The sequence below is a fragment of the Molothrus ater genome, chromosome 8, assembly GCF_012460135.2.
Source record: "Molothrus ater isolate BHLD 08-10-18 breed brown headed cowbird chromosome 8, BPBGC_Mater_1.1, whole genome shotgun sequence".
Lineage (NCBI taxonomy): Eukaryota > Metazoa > Chordata > Aves > Passeriformes > Icteridae > Molothrus > Molothrus ater.
Genome location: NC_050485.2, coordinates 20,123,361 through 20,143,069, shown reverse-complemented (window position 1 = coordinate 20,143,069; position 19,709 = coordinate 20,123,361). Strand labels below are relative to the sequence as shown.

The 19,709-nt window shown below is 37.2% G+C and overlaps 1 protein-coding gene across 4 annotated transcripts in view; it reads left to right on the top strand.

The window, feature by feature from the left end:
- The window catches only part of EXOC6 (exocyst complex component 6), an 88,515-nt gene that overhangs the window by 60,904 nt on the left and 7,902 nt on the right, over window positions 1-19,709 (top strand). For all 4 annotated transcript variants that reach the window (XM_036385332.1, XM_036385336.1, XM_036385335.1 and 1 more), the window contains one exon: window positions 3,519-3,592. In XM_036385332.1, coding sequence (XP_036241225.1) covers window positions 3,519-3,592 — 74 coding nt within the window. The remainder of the gene's footprint in view (window positions 1-3,518; window positions 3,593-19,709) is intronic.

The window sequence follows — 19,709 nt, the reverse complement described above, 5'->3', positions numbered from 1 at the left end:
AATTCCATTTAGTAGATACAGCCTTTATCTTAAGATCTCCATTAATACATATATGTATATATGTCAATTCTCATATATCCTGTATACAAAATGTAATTATAAGATCAAAGCAAAATATTAAAAAGAAAATGGACTGAAGTAATCTTTGCAACATTTATATTAATCATTATAATTTATTTATAAATAACTTAAAATCCCAGCCTATTTTTGTATATTTATTTCATTTGATCCTATCTTCTTTATATTTCTAAACTCTCTGTTACAAGGAATTATGTTGAGATTGAACATACTGAGGACCCACATTGTTCTTGTTCTAAATATACAGTATCAGCAAAGCAGAGGAAGAGAAGATGTTAACAAAAACCTTGTGCATACCAGAGTCATATAATGTATATTTTCAACCGATTTTTTCCAGATATTTGAGCTTTTGATTCAAACTGCCAAACAGCCAGTTGTTTGCCCCTAAGAGTGACAGTTTAATAGTGATCTTTGCATTTCATTCTGCTATATTATAAAATTCCAGAATGTTTTTATGCACATTAAGCCAAACAACAACCAGCCCCCTACCCCTGCAAATCCTCTTTAAGCCTAGAATGATTGTAGGGGGTGAATATTTTAAAAGATGTATATATGACAGTGTTTCATTACTATCTAGAAAAGGGCCCTTAGGACAAAGACATTAAGAATGTTAATCCTGTTCTTATATCTTCCTAATATGCTGTGCAGTAGAAAATATTTAATTAGCTTTGTAAAATTGTTAGCAAAACTTAAAAGCCCTGTGCTGAGGGTGGAGGGGGAACTGTCTGACTGTTACCATAAGTAGATTATCTTTTTGCCCTCTGAACTCATGAAATTATAATAATGAGGCAAATTCTATTGTAGTCACCTGTCAGAATGTTCCAAATGTGAGAATAAATGTTTGTGCTATAATGAGTGTCCCTAATGTTGTAAATGCATTCATAGTATAAAATTGTAGTTTAAGAGAACAAAGCTTGTACAACAATTAGGTTTGGTACATTATGTACTTCTTGTTCTACAGCTGCAATGCTACTAGGTATTAAGTAGAGAAACGTAATTATTCTGTATTATTTAATGCATTGGGATAAATTCCAAACTCTCTTAGCTTGATGAGCACATAAAAGATGCAAATATTTGCCCCGTGGCATGTTAGAGTATTCTGCTGTAGGAAGATATCTCCTGAAGTGTAAAGTGCCAAAAGCTAACTGAAACGACTTTCCAACGGTCACACTTTTCAGTTCTATTTATTTTTCAGTTCTGTAACCCTTTTTTTGCCATTCATCTTCTTTCTCCCAGTGCTAGCTATAATTGTGAAGTAGCTGGAAGAGCTGAGATTCTGGTGGGGGAAGCTGATGGCAGTGTACTATCTAAGAACAGAAAGTTAGGATCAGATCAGATGATCTGGTGGGCCTTACCTTTCTGCTTTAAGGGGTGTAGAAAAGACCCCTTCTGACCACCACGCATATCCTCCTTATTAATGGGCTACCATAGCTCACAACTCATGTATCTCTTATCTCCTTGCTGTGGAGCTTTGCTTAAGATTCCCTGCTGGAGTTTGGTGTTCTGTTTTAAACTCTGGGTTTGGCTGACCTCAGAGCTCAGCTTTGCTGTCCTTAGAAAGGGCGTTCCTAGTGGCCATGAAATACCTGCAGAGGACAGCCATGTAGACAGACACACAGACCTTCAGCCTAGGCTGTGCAGTAGGGTGCCAAAGGTTCCTAGGCTTAGGCATCTTTGTAATTCTGAAGGCTGGTGATTGTACAAGCTGTTTTGTCTTTCCTGATTTAAAGAGTTTATGATGAGAAACCTCTCCCTATAAAATACTGAGTGTAAGGTTATGTTTTTTCTACCGTTTTCTTTCTTTTTTTTTTTCTCGGGCATGTTTGTGGTCAATTAAAATTCCATGAAAACGCCTCTAGAAAGTTGGTGTTACTTTTAAAGTAGGAAGACCAGACAATTTAAAATTCACACTTGAATACAGTAATCAGTGAGCATTTGCCAATGTTACCAGTACTTGTCTGTGACATTACAATGGTCTCCCTAAGGCATTTGATTGTTTTGTTTTTTTTCTTTAGTTGATAAAGTTCTATTGCAGTTGAATTCATTCTCCTATTACATGACTCTAATAAAATAACTTCTACACTAGTGTAATACAAGTAATAAATTCTACTTCTACTGGTAAAGCTGCTACTCTAATACCATATCCATCTATTACTAAGCTATTTTAAAGTATTCTGAGATGGTCCTAGTAGTTTCTTGTACCATTTAAGTAAGAGTCTTTATCTAAAATTGTGTTCCATGTAGTCATTTTTAGACTTGTGAAATAGCCCATCTGAATTCATTAGTCTGCTTTAGGTTGAAACCATACATTCAGAAGTAAATGTTTGACACCATTATTTTACTATCATCTTAGCTCAGACAGCAGCGGTTTTCTGAATTTTACCTCCAACATAATCCATGTTTTTTAACTAGCCATTTAAGAAAATATATTGAGGATTTCATATAACTTCTAAATGTTGGTATTGAGAACAGTAGAGTTTAGCACTGGGTCTGGAAATTGGATACATTTGTTTTGTTTCCTCTACCATTGAATGACCTGTTTCTCAAACTTGGAAAAAATACTACCTTTCACTGCCTTGGATGCTCCTCTCTAAAGCTGTTGCAGTAGTATCTACTTTGTTTTGTTGAAAGTTCTACCTGAAGGGCATAAGAAAAATACTTTCAAGTTCTTTTGAAATAAGATATCTAAACTGAGTGAGGATGTGAGGCAGCGGTTGTTTGTCTTTGTTACTAACTTGTGACTGGGATAATAACAACAAAAAGTGTATTTATTCTTAAGTTTAACAACTATTGATCTTTTCCTAGTTTATACAAGTAGTTGACTTTCTTTTATTTTCTGTGTTGCCATTTTTTGTATTATGAATATATATTTTTGCTTGCCAATTTTGACAGCCAATTTTTGGTTCAGAATGAGCAGAAGTTCATTACGGATAAGCAGGCTAAAAGGCATGAGCAAGCATTTCAGCTCTGCATTGACCATGGCATGTAGGGCTTTCTACCTGTTGTCTACACATGAAACCAACTCCCACCTTAGTGTTTGTCTTTTAATGATGTTTGGCTGGAGGTGAAGGTTTGCTGTAACAAAGGCAGATGTCTGAAAATACATTGACAGCCATGGAATTGGTATTATTTTGAAATTCTTCAGTAATCATGCACCTCAGGCTAAAAAATATCTTGGTTTCTGTGGTTGTAGCATTACTACTGGGTTAGAACGTGAAGCAAAATTTCTAATAATACTCCTAAAAGTATTATTCTTTAGGATTATGGGAAAAACTGTCAAAAGGTTGTTTGTTGATTTGTTTGGTTTAAATCACTGTGAGTTGTTAAACTATTCTATGAAACTATGCTACTTAGCATTTATATTGCATAGAGCTTGATTTTTCTGTTAGACTAAAAAAAATAAATCTACATCCGTAATATTTTAACCTTTTTTTTTGCAGTGTTTGCTAGTTCTGAGCCTGTGCCAGGATTCCAGGGAGACACCCTGCAGTTAGCTTTCATCGACCTCAGACAAGTAAGACACTAGTTGGTGTTTTTTATCCTTCTAATTTCCCCTTCTGACCAATGCTGAAGTTATTAAATTCAAGAACCTTTCATGGTTTTGCATTCCCATGTAATTAGTTGTGAAAAGCAGTTATTTGAAGTGTTGTTAGTGGCACTATTCCCTGTAATTTAGTATAAAACTGTTTCTCCAGTGTGTGGTTAGGGGGCACTGTGCTACTGGTAGTACTGTTATGGGAATACTGGATTGAATTTTGGTCCTGACAATTTTGTGAAGATCCTGTGATGTCTTTTTGCAAGAGTGTACATGTCATCCTGGTGTGTGCTGGTCTGATTGCATTGTGAGCATTTGCTCCTGTCTACAAAACTACTCTCTGGATAGCAGAATCAGGCATCGTATTATTTAACATTTCCTTTCCTGAATTTGTTGCGTAGAATTCTTTTAAATTGTTGGAAAGCAGCTTTATTCCAACTGGATGATCTTTATTCTACATAAAATTTAATTTAATTATATTTTAAATGCTGTAATATTGGAAGCACTTTTCCACAGATCTTGCCAAAAGGAAAGTTTTCCCAGACTAAAGTCTAGTAAAATCTTGTCAATCTGGACATTATAACCACCATAATAAAGGATCTTCAAAACATTTTCATGCTTGAAGTTAGCTTTTACAAAGGATTTATTATTTCACAGAATTGTAATTGTAAGTATCATATAAATAGTGAAATGAATCATTTACTGCACATGGAGGATCTTTACCCTTCTGCAGATGTTGGTGATATTTTTCAGTGCCATTATGAGCTTATCAAAGTCATTAAAAAATAAGAGAAAGTAGAAAGAATTCTATACCAAATACCAAATTATCTATATAGTAAGAATATTTTTGCTTTTAATAATTTAGTAGGTTTTTCACAACAAGATTATTTAAGGGCATTTCAGAGGGGAAGCTTCCTGAGGCAAAAGTATTCAGATTTCTCGTGGTAGTTAGAAAGGACTTAGTAAAATATTGTGTCTCTTTAAATGAAAAAACTAAAAGCTAGGGTTGTCTGTTACATTCTCACAGTAATATAATAATGAACAATATCTACAGTGAGTAAGAGTGTAAAATGTGAGAAGGATACAGGATTATGGCTACAAGGCTTGTTCATGTCACAAGTCTTGTCTTGACTAGCAGCCTTCCTCTTTTGGATTCTCTTTTAACTCTGTTTTTATTGTCAGAGTTAAAAGAGACTAAACATCTTCCAATTTGTACTTAGATCATTTCATTTGAAGGGAAAGGATGTTGAGATTTTGGCACCATTTCTGTCATTAGCCTAAGTGGAGTCCTTGCAGAGCCTATGTTTGTTTCAAGGGAAGACATGATTTCCATATATGCAGAGGGCAGGGTGTGTACATACTTGCTACAGGAAAGAAAGATTTTCGTATGTTTTAAGCACTAACTGGGGAGTATGTCACTTAAATAGGTATTATGTTGTTTATGATAGCTCTTCATTTGTGTTAGCAATTATATTTAGAATTCTCTCAAGCACATTACAGAGGATGCTCTGTAGTTCATGTGAATTTGATTGACTTAATATACTTTATAAACAGGAAAAGTTTGAGCAACTGTCTATTGGGTTGCAGCTGGAGCTTGCAGATGTAGAACAGCATATTTGATTTGGTTTGGTTTTACTATATTTTTGTGTGCATCACCAAAAGGTATTTCAAGCACACATCAAAAACTTCTACCATTTAGTAAGGATTTTCAGTGCTTTCCCTCTTCTCCTTATTTGTGATGCATTTCTGTCTTAATAGGGTAGATGACAGTTCTTTTCAAGAATACTTAGAAAGGCAACAGAGCCTTTTTCAGAAGGTTCTTATAAAAGGTCATGCTTCTGTTTTTTAGTTTGAATTTGATACTTCTTCATGAATTGCAGGATATGAAAGATAAGGAAGTCGGTCCAGTGGTCAGGTTTTACCTGCCCACCCGGACTGTGCCCTGAGGTCAAACTCCTGATATTGGCTGTTTGGTACAGAGGAGCTGATGACAGGTAGGGGCTGATACAAGGGGGAAAGCTTGAACCGTATCAAAGCTAAAAGGCAGGAGATTTGGGACTCAGTGAGAGACTGTAGCTAAAAGATGGATCAGCAGGATTGCCCTCTTCTTAAAAAGCAGCTGACCTGCAAGGGAAAAGACTTTATCGTCCTGCCAATCACATGGTTGCTAATGGAAGCCAGTTATCTCAACAACAGCTACTCACTCGGTGCTGTACCAGTGCGGTGGGTAAGATTAACGAGGATTGGGCAGTAGCATATTCTAGCACGTTTTACTAACGAAGTAAAGTCACTTACAGGGAGCCAGCTTGGAAGACAGAGAGAGGAGCTACACCTGAATGATTACCATGTAGGGAGGACCAGCTTTGAGAAGAATTGTCATAGGTATTTTCAACCTATGTTGAAATACCAGTTCTTGATCCTCTGTCTTTCCCTGGAGACAATGTGTAGGCAGCATGTTGCCCCCAGCAAGCCCACTTTCCTTCTTCCTTCCACAGACATAGAAGAGCAAACAGAAACAGCTGGCCCAAGAAAGAATTGTGTTTAAGAAGACAACAGTAGTTAGTAGCAGGAAGCTCTAAGAGGACAGAAATCACAAAGGAGCAAGCACTAACCAATGTCCCATTTGAGCCACCTCTGTCTCTTTATACTATTCTCCACTCAGGCTTTTGTCATACTTAACATGCTCTTTAAAGATCTCTGTAATCTGAAGAAACCCTAGTCAATAAAGATTATTGTGCTATTTTTATCACCACAGTATCTCAGCATCTTACACAAGTGACTTGGTGGGGTTAGCTGATGCCACTTTATCATCTAGAAAGAAACCTGCAGTTCCAGCTAGTTTAGCAGGCAGAAAATTGGGGCAGATTCATGGATCTGTGCAGCTGCAGTGATTGTGTCATGCCTTATGCCACTTGTCTTAGCATATGACCTGAGGTCACACCTAGGTGCACCCTTTGACCCTACTTAAAGCCATTGAGGGGCCATCTCAGTAAGGCAATTATCAAAGTGGCATGTGCTGCTTTACAGAGACTGTCTCTGGCATCTTGTGGAGATGACCCAGCTCTCCTGCAACTTGCACTGCTCTCTGACAATCATTTCTTGCTACTGTCTGTACAGGGAACCTGGGTAAATAGTGCAGTTTATTCCCCAAAGTGGGGAGGAATAAACTTTGGGGATTTTGCTACCAATTCAGATCCTACGTCAATTGGAATTAACATTCTAAAGTAAACAAGTCTTCATTTGTCTTACTTGAATCATCTCTGAGGAGGAAGCACAGGCTCACAGGCTCTAACATGAATTAGTTTTTTCTTGGTTATGATCTGTTCTTTACTGCCTAAAGACTAGAGTTACAGCTCTGAATGTGAGGCAGTTTCTTGTATGTCCTGTACACTTAAGTACTGTGAGGATAAGACATGAATATTATAATTTGTTTGTTATTCTTTGGAGAGCCAGTGTAGTACATAGTGGACAAGAACAATAACCTTGTGGTAGGCTGACAGTTCAGCAGTTGCTGTCCTAGGCCAAATGTCCTGATTCTTAACCAAATGAGTGCTAACAAATGCCTATTCTTCAAATTATTTCCTGCAGAGATATAACTAGGCTGCCGACACAGCTTGACTTTGTTCCACTTTTAACTTGACAGGTTGTTCTTGATGTTTCTGTCCACCATCAGCACTGCTTAGGGGCTTCTTCCTCTACTGTCTCATGTCAAACAAGTACTCATCTAGCTTGATGATTTATGGAATTTCCTTGTGTTGCTGGGTTGAGGAGAACTGTGTCTTACCTGTGTGTTCTTTTGGCACTTAAGTACATGTTGTTAACACCTTCCAGCTGCTGTCAGTGTTGGTCCTGCATCGGGCAGCAGTATCAAGTGAAAATTATCATATGCTGTTGGTAACTGCAGAGTTAAGCAACCACAGTAGCAGTATCTCCACCCACATGGCAAACAGAGTTTACAGTCTGATGGTGGTGTCCTTCAGATGGAAGACCAAGGGCTGTGATCCACAATGTCCATAAGCTCTGCTTAAGCGTGGGGGGAAATTTTAGAAGATTTTCAGCAGTTTTGTATTTTCTCAATGTTAGAGATAAATTGGATGCAAAGTCATGACACAGTCAATATGATTAATATAGAGAGTAATTTAGCATAGAAACATTAGAAGATACATTTTTGTCACACTTTTGTTTATGGTGTGTGTACATAAGCTTGTGTCACTTCTAGGAACTGAAGTTATTGGTAGTACATAGTATGTATTCCATCAGGAAATCGATACCTGATATTTAGAAGTATTATACATTTTCTTCTAATTCTGAATCATTGATAGTTTATTTGGTTGCTTGTCCATTTATACTGGAATGTATTTTCTGGTAAGAAATATTGCTAACCTTGTGAACTGTAGTGTTCTATGCAAAAAATGTAATGTAAATTTATTTGAAAGAGGAAGTTGTTGTTAGTACTTAATATAGTCCTCCTCTTTCTTCCCTTTCATTACTGAGATATAGCATTGTCATTCTGATAAACTCAGGAGTAACTCTGAGGTAGGTAGGAAGTATGTAACAGACCACTGGGCTTCAGTCCTTGGCACAGGATTTTCTGACACGGAAGGCAGGGTGACAGATCAGTCTTCCCCACTGTTATGCTTGCAGTGTTTAATTTGAATTAATTTCCTGTGGCAGTAACTATGTTTCAGCTCTGGCTTGTCTCCGATTCCCAAACGTGCAGCCTGCCAAAGCTCTTGCCATCTGTATTCCCTGTGGAGAGTGCTCTTGAGCCCTTCAGAGAATAAGTTGCAGCCTGTTCCCAAACCTGTTGGCCATAACTCTTGGAGGCTGAGGGCTCACAAGGTGTGCTCTGGCTTCCTTTACAAGCTGCCAGCCCACAGAGTGCCTAGGCTTTGAAATTAGTGGGGTACACCCACCCTGACCTCTGAGTCTTGAACTGAAAAAATATCAGGAGTTTTCAAGAGGAAGAAATTCCCAACAGTATGTTTAGGAGTAAGTCTTAAAAACTTCAGAGTTTGAAGATAAAAGTAAGACTTTTTTTCATAAGGCAACAGTTTGAATTTTTAATTAGAAAGTAGTATAGAGCATTTCATCTTTTGCTTCCTGAGGGAAATGGTTGCTGAGACTTTCATCTTCACAGAGGCTCTTTCACAATGCTTACTGATCCCTTTCCCCCTGTTATGCACTCCCCAGCTTCTCTGAAGAAGCAGAGGAGCATGTTACATCTGTAATGTGAAGCCCAGCCTCGGGCTGCTATGTAATGGGATTTGTGCTTCTCTAGTTTTCAGAGCAATGCTGCTTATTTAGCTAAAGGAAGGAGCTCAGGTTTCAGACAGCAACAAAGCCGGAGTTGCATCTCCCTGGATTTCAGAGCATAGACCCTCACTTTGCTGGAAGAGGAAGGCAATTCTTCCTGGACTTTCCCTTCTCCATAAATTGACTTGGCACTAAGGCAGGAGGGCTTGAGGCACACTGAGCAGAACAGGCACAAGTCGACATGGTAGCATGCATATGCAGCTCTGGGTTTAAAATGACAAAAGTTATTTGAGTATGACTGCAAGCAAAATGTGCATTACCTGCCTTGCAGGGAAGACACAATATTTTTTCAGAGTACTGTATTCTTCCAAGTAAACAGGAATTCTTCACACAAATGTGACAACTTGTTTGTAAGTACTTATATTCCCCAATGGAATCTCTTGATTTCTCCTTCTCAGCTGTGTTCTGCAAAGCCTGTAGTTAATCACAGTAGGCTCAGATCACAAGCTGTGTGTATAGATATTTGTGAGGAAGATCTCAATCAGTGCTCTGTACACAGAAACAAGCTGGCTCATCACTGGGATGGGATTTATACCTGCCAGCTGGTGAGAATTAGGAAGCTTGGGAAACAAATGCACAGAAATTAGCAGCAGGGGGTCAAAAACAAGCATGGCTTTGGATTCACTATCTTGATAAGGATTTGCAGAATCAAAGCAGAATGGCAAGTTAGTAATTTCTTGATAGTAAGTATTCCTACCCTGTAAGTGCCAGAAACTAAAAGCACACATGGTGGGTATTAGGTGCCTGTGTATTCTTTGGGACATTAAATCATTCATCAAATTCAGTGCGAAACAGATTGTATCCAGTTCATGTAAATACTCCTTTTTCAGCAGAGAAGTGTAAATAACACGCTGATCATGTACCAGGTTTTTGCTCTAGATCATGGTGTACTAACGATGAGGGGCCATACTTGAAAACAGGTTTGAAAACCTCGGTGTGCAAATGCTGTTACTTCACTAGCTCTATCCTCACTTAACAAAAATTATATACATATGGCTGTTTAACTACAAGATATCCCATTCCATCTTTGACAAAAACCTACTTAGTAGTTTCTCCAAAGGAAAGTATAGTATGTTGCACAAAAGGCTGTGAGGTGTACAGATGTAATGTGTAAGCAGAATGCCATCTCTTCATCAACAGTAAGGAATGGCAGAGGTACCTAAGTCATGGAAATTATAAAAAATAAGAAAATTCCTTATTTTTTTTAAGCAAGTTAATTTAAGGGATACAATTTTTTGAGTTCTCCTCTTACTTAACGAGATACACACAAGAACTAAATGAGCCAACAAGAAATCTGTGCTATATATTTAGAAACTACACAGAACTTGGGAAGCATTGATTCAGCTTGACTTGGAGACCTGCAGATACCAGTCTTTGAATAAGATGAATGCCCTTTGAATAAGCCTCACTTAGGGCATTTTATTTTGTTGTTCGTTGATTTTATAATTTTGGAGCTGAGACAGGAAATCACATTTATTGATCTGGTTTGTGTAGGTGAAACACTTAACTTAGAATTGTGCAGGGCAGTTTCATCTTCTAAATGGTACCATCATGGAAATCACTAAAAGTTTCACTGGAGAGGTTGATCAAAGCAGATATGAAGGAAAAAAAAAAAAAGAAAAGAAAAAGTTGGCAAAAGCTGCTGTCAAGACTATTTAGATGGACATATCTGAATCTCAGTCTGAATACTACCAACTGTCACATTTAATCAGCTTTAAGCTCTTCTTGGTCATCATTACTTTTGCAAGTCACAGTTTAGAAATAGTTAATCAATTAATTCAAAACCTACAGAGCTGTTGTTATGATGAAAACTTCATATATCTGGAAAACCTTTCCATTAAAGAAAGCTCATCCCATAGTTACAGAGGAAATTCATATAATACTGAGACCTAAATTTTATCCTTGGTAGTTGAAGTGAAATCCCTAGAATACTCTGCGTGTAATGTTAGAACCCAAAGGCTTCTGTTTCCTTGGGCATGACACTTAATTTCTTTAATAACTGGCATGCTGTGGAACACTTTGTGAGGCAGCCATTTCCAATGATATTATGAGAGAAGGCACTAAAAAAACTTTATCTGGAGAAGGTTTTATTCTTTTGCAGAGGAACCTGTTGGTTGGAAAGTTTCAGAAGGTTCACTTCCAGATAATTTCTCAATTAACAAATATCTTCCTTCAATTAGAAGCTGATCTATGTGCCTGTTATGTTTATAAAATCCTGCTTACTCTTCGAATCACTGATATGCATTCTATTCAGTGAAAGTTATTCAATGAAGTGAAGATTCTCTTTAGTTATTCTTCTGCTAGCAGTTTTGCTCCCATCCAGTTCTTGCCTTTGTCATGTAAGAAATTATGTACATGCAAGGAAGAAAGATTTGGGTGCACAACTTTCCAAAGTTTGTGAATACATTATATCAAGCTGTTGTCTTCCTGCTGACAGCCAGTTGCCGCAAGATCTCCACTATTGTGTCTGGGCCCTTCTGTAGCCCTGAATTATGGATGGAGTTCAGTTTTGGAGCCCCATCTCCCCAGTACTTCCTCTGAATTCTGTGAGCAATATGTGGTTCCTATGAGTAATGAAGAAGCATTGTTGATTGAGCAACACAAGAGAAGAAAATTATTGGTTTCCTTCAAGTTACATGTTATTTGAATTCTCTTAATGTTTGTAAGTCCTGCTCTCCCATCGTGGAGCCACAGAACTGGTAACTGTGTTAGTGTATTAAGTAATTTCTGCCCCAAAATCACTTACATTCTCCAGTCTTATATAAAGTGGGGGTACCACTGCTATGTAGTATGTACTGAGCAGCACTACTAACCCTTTAACCCTACAGATTTGCCTTCAGTATTTTTTTCAGTTGCATCAATCAGCATACTTAGGTTTCATTCCTTTTCTAAATTATCTGTCAATCACATGCAGCAGACAGAATACCCCATTTTTTTCCTTTTGCTAGTATCTTCTGTGAAAAAGAAAGTCCATCTCATCTTTGTAAGTCACTGTGGTGCAAATATAAAATCCAGTAAAATCCAGTTTTACATCAGGAAAACAAGACTTTTTCTCAGCTTCAGAACAGTAACAACACAATGAAGGAATTGCATGGACATAGTAAGGCAGTGACTTGAATTGGTGAAATGTAGTTAATGAATGTTTATTCATTTGGATCATAGTATCTTAGGAAAAAAGATCATATGTTCAAAAGTGTTTATATAGGGTGTACCATAATGAGACACTGATTTGCAATTGGCTTTCTTAGAACTGCAGAAATACAAATTAAAAAGTATTATTCTGTCTAGCTAGACTGCCTTCAGTCAGTCAGTGAAATTTGGGAGATGAAGTTAATACAAAGATACCAATAACTGGCAAAAGAATAATTGAATTTCATCCTGGTTTGTTATAACTGGTTTCTGAATGAAGTGCACTAGTTGTATTGTAAGCAATATGACTGAACCAGCACGTTCTTAGGCACAGCTTATCATATATGTTACCATTTATGGCTCTTATGGGTGTGTCAGGTTTGGAGCAATTTATACTTTCACAAATTGTGCTGTTTTAAAGAAGAGTGGAATAACTAAGTTCACATGGAAGATTCACATATAGATTGTGTCCTCCTTGCAGAGGACTTTATCTAGAGCATTAGTAGCAAAGGAAAGTGCAACTTAAAAGACCCTGCAATGACAGAAAGTGTGAATAAAGAGTGAATAATAACAGAAATAAATCAAAATATGAGTAGATGGAAGCACTAAATGACAGGGAAAAAAGAAGAACTTAAAAATATGGGATGAGGTGATAAAAAGATTAAAAGTCAATTTGTGTCTGTAAATGTACTTTATTATTCTTACCTTTCTCTTTCTGTGTTTATAATTTTCCATGGTTTATGCTGAGACCCATAAGAACATTTGTTTTTAAACAGTAGAAATTTGAAGAGATGTTTTTATCCAAAGAAAAGAAAGGACTTTCAGTACACAGTTAATGATGTTTAAAGTCCCTAAAACCATGGGCTTGCCTTATTCCCAGGAGAACCCAAGCTTTCCCAGTTTTAGTAGTGTGCCTCCAGGAAATCGTTCAGAAGGACACATAATTAGCCCACACTTTCCAGAGTGCACAGTGTAACTTGATGCAGTTAAACCAGAAGACAGTTTTCATCTTTTGACCCTGTGTCAAATGTGTCAGTTGAGTAGCTTACCTGAGATCTGTAAGACAACATAGGCCATCACATATTTTCCCATAGAAAGGAACATGCAGTAGGACACACACAAACCCACCCAATTTTAAAACTTATTTATTAAACTTTTAAAACTTACTTATTTTCAAAGTAACAGAAAAGGGGGCCATTGTAATTGGCACAACTCAATGCATTGAGATTCTGTTTCTTTTTGCCAGTCTGAAGTTTAAAGAAATATGTTTGCCCTTGCTTAGGATGTATGAAAAGAAGTGGCTCTTTCACTTTAGGCACTAACAAGATACTGAGTCCCCTGGAAGGGTGAATGTGATACTGTCATTCCAATGCACATCCAAATGATAGCTCTGGGAATGGTAAAATGCTCGGTATAGTGTCTACATCTTGCATCTATTGACATGCAGAATAGTTGAAAGAGTTCACAGTGAAATGGAATAATGTTGAATAACTCTTAGACAGAAATACCCTGGTAACTGGGTGGGGTGGTGGTGGTGGTGGTTTGTGTGTATCAGGATGAGGTGGCTGCAGGGGGGACCTGTGTAACTGATATAGAAAAGGCACAAGCTGAAAACTGAGTGACACTGTAAAACGGCCCTCATAGCTTAATTAAATAAAACCAATAATGCGATTTAAACTTCTTTGAGTTAAAATTACTTTAATAAGGGTGTTAATTACTATAGGATTAACACTGCTTACATGTGATAATAGATCTGGTCAGTCAATAAAGGGTGAGAATAATGTTCGTTTAAGAAGCAAAAGAATCTAGCACAGGATTACTCCCTAGAAAGGGATAACATTTCAAAGTGGCAAGTAAAATCAGGGGAAGATGTTTTCGAATTGCAGGAGGCATTAGAGGCTGAATTTTGCCATCATTACTCAGCAGAAGTTCCATGTGTACTGGGATCTGTTGGAGCTAAAATATTAAGAGTAATTATTGCAAATGACTTATAAAATAATTTGTAATTATTCGGTCTTCCAGAGAAATCATAAGAAATAATTTTTTAGATAAAACATTTAAAGAAAATACTGTCCATAGGATTGAGGAGAAAATGCATAATCTAAAGGGAAAAAAAAAAAGCATCTTGTAATGAGAATAATTTTTGAAGATGTATTTCTTTGAAATGAAATTGTATTGGATTATTGCCTTTAAGCCAAATGGGGTTTTTCCTAATGTGTTTGCAAACAATAGCCCGAGGAGAAAGATCTTTTGCAAAAACCCAATTTAGAAAAGGAAATTTTGAAGTATCCAGCTTGCAACTTGCTGGGCTTGGAAGCCTTTGTTAAGCCAAGTTATCTAGACAAGTTAACAAAACAAAACCAGGATTTTATATGGGCTATAGTATTTGCTAAAGTGTTTTGAGAGTCATTTGATAGATATAAATAGGGAAGTAAATGTTTTCTTGTAGCTGAAGAGGAAAGTGAAGATTGTCCATGAAAGAATATGAGAATTTTTTCCTAGTGATTTTGGCTTTCCTTTTAACTCATCTGTATTTACATTCCTGAGCTACTGACTGCTGAATTCCTTGTCCAGAGGTTCTCAGGTCTAGCATAGCTTTCCCTAAGGGATGTAACTTCATCTGCTATAAAGGGTGGTTATGCAGCCATACCCTGAGTGAACTTCATTGGAAGAAATAACTATCTGTTTACAGTAAACTTACGATGGCCACATCTGTAAGTATCTGTGCCTTATGGATTGCACTGGATTTTTGTTTCTGGATGCAAACAAAATTATGCTGGTTTGTGGCCTGTTATGTCTTGAATTTCAGTGGCTTTTCATGTATTCTAGCTCAGCACCCAAGATCAGCTGAGATACTTTATTGAGCAGTTGCTGTATTTGTAGCTGCTTTCTGAAGAAGCATTTCAAACAGACACCTTGTATATAAAATTCTAAGCGTTTTAATGGCTGCCTAAGAGAAGAATCTGGCACACTGTGGCTGTAATTTTTTACTTTGGATGTGTAGCTTTTGAGAAATGCACAGATGCTAAAAGAAACTAAACCAAAAGAAAGTTGTTAATTAAAAAAGAATTACTCTGTTGTGTTGAACTGAACTATTTCCCCTTACCTGCTGTAGAATCTCAGGTTATCTCAGTGGAAGTGATGTGATTCATAGTACACAGTGTAGATCATGGACTTCTGTGGAGATTTAAGTGCTGCAGATTCAAGAGGGCTCATAAACCTTGTAGACCTGTTGTATATCCTCCTGTTAAGTTGAATCAATCTCTGTAGCAATGTAATTTCAGCATATTTCATGGATGTAATTTTCTCTGGTGTTTTTTCCAAGTCAGAATATGACAAAAAATGACCGGAAAGTTGGGAGAGGGAAATGCCCCATTCACTGAATCCCTAGTTCCCAGCAGTGCCTGCATTGGTGGTGTCCTGGGTCTGTTCTTGAGCTGCAGCTTCACACAAAGAGCTGAAGTCTTCTCTTCCTCTGTAAGCACAAAGCTGATGCCATGGAGCTGTGCAGTGCTCACTTGTCTTCCCATAGGCATCAGTTTGCATTCACATGCCAGGGCTGTGTATCTAAAGCTTCTTCCTTTAATCCTAGAATTAACTGGACTGAAGTTTAAACTTGGAGATGCATACTTGGGCAGACTACTGCAGATGATTAGTTCTAGGGTACAGCAGCCTGACTGTCTAGGTTGGGTGTGTGTGTATACAAGGACAGTTTTGGAGTCGTCAGAACCAGCATTTGTCAGATAATGTATGGTATGGTGTATATACACACTTGTAAGACTGCAGGCATCTGGAGTTACTCTTATGGATAGTGCTAAATATTAAATGTGGCAGATGGGACAAGAGTGTTCAATTCCAGAACACAGTATGGAAGTGTGTTTTATGTTTGAATTCTATTCTAGTTACACCAAATTAGATTAATTTTAATTAGACCCACCTCTAAACCAGAGAAGGTAGTGAAATTTTAACTTTAGATTTTTAACTTTTTGACAACATTTTTATAGTGAAACATCTCAAATGGATTTTTACAGGAAGGATTGAGACAAATGGTACAGTTTTAATCCCCGAGAAGCTTACTCTCAGATAGTGTGCCTCATCATGTGCTATTTATGGCATTATTTCATAGACAAGTGAATAGTTTAAAGCAAACCTGTTGTGAGTCTAGTGCAATTAAAAAAGTGCCTATAGAAAATTAAAGATCAAATAAACTAAACTATAAAATTTCTTTTTAGTAGATGTCAATATTTAAGTACTACTGGCAAACCTGTGTTTAGAAAAACAACCAGAAGCCAAGTGGAAATGCCAGCTGAGATTTACCTCTGCTATATTAAATCCTTCATAATTTGAACAGTTGAAATTGTGTTTTCAAAGTCTTGTTCAGGTGAGAGGCAGATGGCCTGTTTGGGAGGCTGCACTTGTCACCCCTGTGTGCTGTTTGAATGTGTACACCTCTGCGTCAGAAAAAAATGGTGAATGACCTGACCATTGCATAATACACAATTTTTAATCCACACAAATTTTGCCATTGACATAGTTTTATGCTTTGTCTGAAGGGACTCTGTGTACGGACTAACACGCTTGACAGGAGCAATTTGGCCAGAGCCCGTGCCCTCTGGAGCCTGACTGTCTGCCAGGCTCCTGCTTTTCAAACACTTCTCTGCTTCTAGACTCAAAAGATGGTTCTTTTGCTACTAGTCCAGCTTATTCTTTAATGATGAAGAACAACACACTACATAATAAACATTTTCACTGTAATTAAACAAATCTTCTTTGAAGAGGTATTACTTGTTGCTGTACTGGGTGTTTCATAGGGCCTAGCTATTTATATTTGTCTCAGAAACTATTTTTCTGTGTCTTCAGATGTTATATCTTGGGCTGCTTGAAGTTTTAATGGGATTTGTAAAAATTATATGTTGTGAGTGTTTTTCTGGTTATGGTAACAGCAATGAGCTTGTTCCCGTGGCTTCAGCAGCAAGTATTCTATTTTATAGGCAGGCCTAAGTTCATTTGAAGTGCCAAAGAATAAAAAAAAATTCATGAATATAACAAGACCAGGCATTTCTCAAAGTATACCGCAAGGTCCAGATTTTAGGAAAGAATTCTGTCCTTTGCAAGGATTTTTTCTTATAAAAGTATATGAACACAAATCACTTCTGTTTTCTCTTAGCATAGCAACAAATCCCAATGGTTCAGCTGTCATAACATTATACATTGTACATTTATGAATGTGTTGAAGATTGTATCCCAACATTCAAGATTGTGACAGATACAATTTCACTTATAAATTTGAAACAGATGGTAGCATTTAAATACAAAATTATTTCATTCTTGTGAACATTTCAATGTCCCAAATTTGGACACAATTTTTAAATGTATCGTGCTTAAAAGAAAAAGGCAGGTTTTAGTGCAGTGGCTTAAAAACTGAAAGACACTGCCTTTCTAACACTGACTATCCTTCCTTTGAAAATCCAGGGCTCAGTTTTCAAAGCATTGTCTAGGAATTTAGCCTGCGACCCCCATTGACACTAATGGGAATTGCATAGCTAAGTCCCCATAACATCACTTTGAAAATCCATTTGTTGTACCAATTCAGATAAACGGCATAAACTACGGGGAGACATTCACAGATCAAGAGAGTAATGTACACTTTGAAATACAAGACCGATGTGCGTTATTCCAGTTATGTGATCAGTAGAGGGGATTCTGAAATTCACCACATTCACAAAATAAGTCACCAGGTCTAAATAAAACAAAATATTTTGGCAAGTGGCAGGCAGACTTGCTAACCAGGCTAACAAGATGTTTGTCAGCAGTAATGAACACCTACTGATTAAGTGATAATTGTGTTTGGTTGGTATGGTGTTATTCTACAGTTAGCAAACTCTCTTTTTTTCGTTCAAGCTGGACTTAGGTATCTACATTTTAAGTAGTTCTGTTGTTCCTTTGCAACCAAGAAATGTTCAGAGTAAACAAGACTTGTCTTTGTCCAGTTTTGATTCTGATCCTGGTCCTTTATGTTTTGTTTTCCAATTTAGTAAGTGTTCTCATGGAGTGCATGCTTTAATTAACAGGAGCATAACTTGGTGAACAATGATGGTATTATCTTCATGGTCATGCAGATGGTTTTTGTTGTAAATAAGTGTATACCTGTGTAACGTATGTTCATGGATACTTGTGCACAAAACCTCAGCAAAGATTAAAACAGTGTTGCTGGTGTTGTTGTTGTTGTTGTATAGCTGTGTTACTGCAGTGCCTATGAGTCCCAGTCATGGACCATGGCCCCATTATGCTGGGCAGAATATAAATAAGTGTTTTAACAAAAGAAAGACAGTGCTGCCTCAGAGTTCCCAAAGCAATGAGATTATAGCTCCACTGAAAGGTTAACGTTATGTCAGAGATTATGAAACAGCAACAATTCTGGTTGACAGGCTTCCTTTTGGGTCCTGAAACCCATTTGTCCTTCTTAAAACAAGGCAGGCTGGGTTGGTACAGTGTGAGCTCCTTGGAGTAGGAAATGTTTCGGACTGGAATATTTGTGAGTGGCTTTTGTGAGTTTACTGTGTTTAAAATGAAAAAGTCACCTTCATGTTTGGTGCTTTGCTTGCTCCAAAGCCCAATAAAAGTAGAAATAATTGAAATATTAATGTGTTTGCTCTGTCTTTATCTTAGGGACTGAAATGATACATAGCTAGCAATAGTCTTTTTTTTTTTTTCCCTAGGCCAAAAGCCATGCATCCTCAAGGGAAAAATTGTAATGCTACTTCTGTATTCTTTCCTAAGAAAAGATTGGTGTAGCTTGCAGTTGTATATGCTTGGCACTATTCATTTCCCAGAAGAGTTCACCGTATTCTAGGCTTTGGGTTTTTTTAATTAAAGAGGTCAAAATCCATTATATCAAAATTTCAAAGAATTTGCCAATTAGCTGTAGTCTGTGATGCCCAGCAGGTGGCTTTTATACTATTAAAGGGAGATTGTTTCCATCTCTGATCAAAGTGAAAGCAAAACAAAAGAAAATGTAGAATATTTTGCTGTACACAGTGCAAACCACATGCTGTGTAAATTATGTGAAAACTGTACAGGAGAGACTGTTCAGTCATCCCACTTCAAGAAAAGGTTCTGTATATTTTCACACTGGTCTTCACGAGGATTTCAATGGTAATGTCTAAGTCTGTTTAGATTACTGATTAGCTGAGAAGGTTAGACAGCTTGCTCTTTCCTAAAATTAAGACTTTAGCATTTTTCTTATTTAAAAGTTAAAAGTAAAAATGCACAATTAAGTAGATAATGAATTTACTAGAAGTGAAATTAGAAAAAGCTGAGCGTGCTGCAATGTTTAGGATGCAAAAAATTTCCAATTTGCACTTTTCAATGAATCTAAACTTCCCTGATTTTTGCCTACTTAAAAGAATGTTTGTGACCTTTTGACCCTTTTGTTATCCCTTACTCAGAAAGGCCTTTATTCTGTAAGACTTAGGTATAAAAAAATAAAAAGAGCATTAATGGCGTAACAGTCCTTTCTGATCACCCTGTGTAAGATGTTTATGCAAAGTGTCAATAGAAGCAATTGGCCTAACAGTGTGACAACCTGCTTTGCTTGGAAATGGGCTAATCTCCTGTTTGGGTTATCCAGAGGTCAGGTAAGGATTTCTTT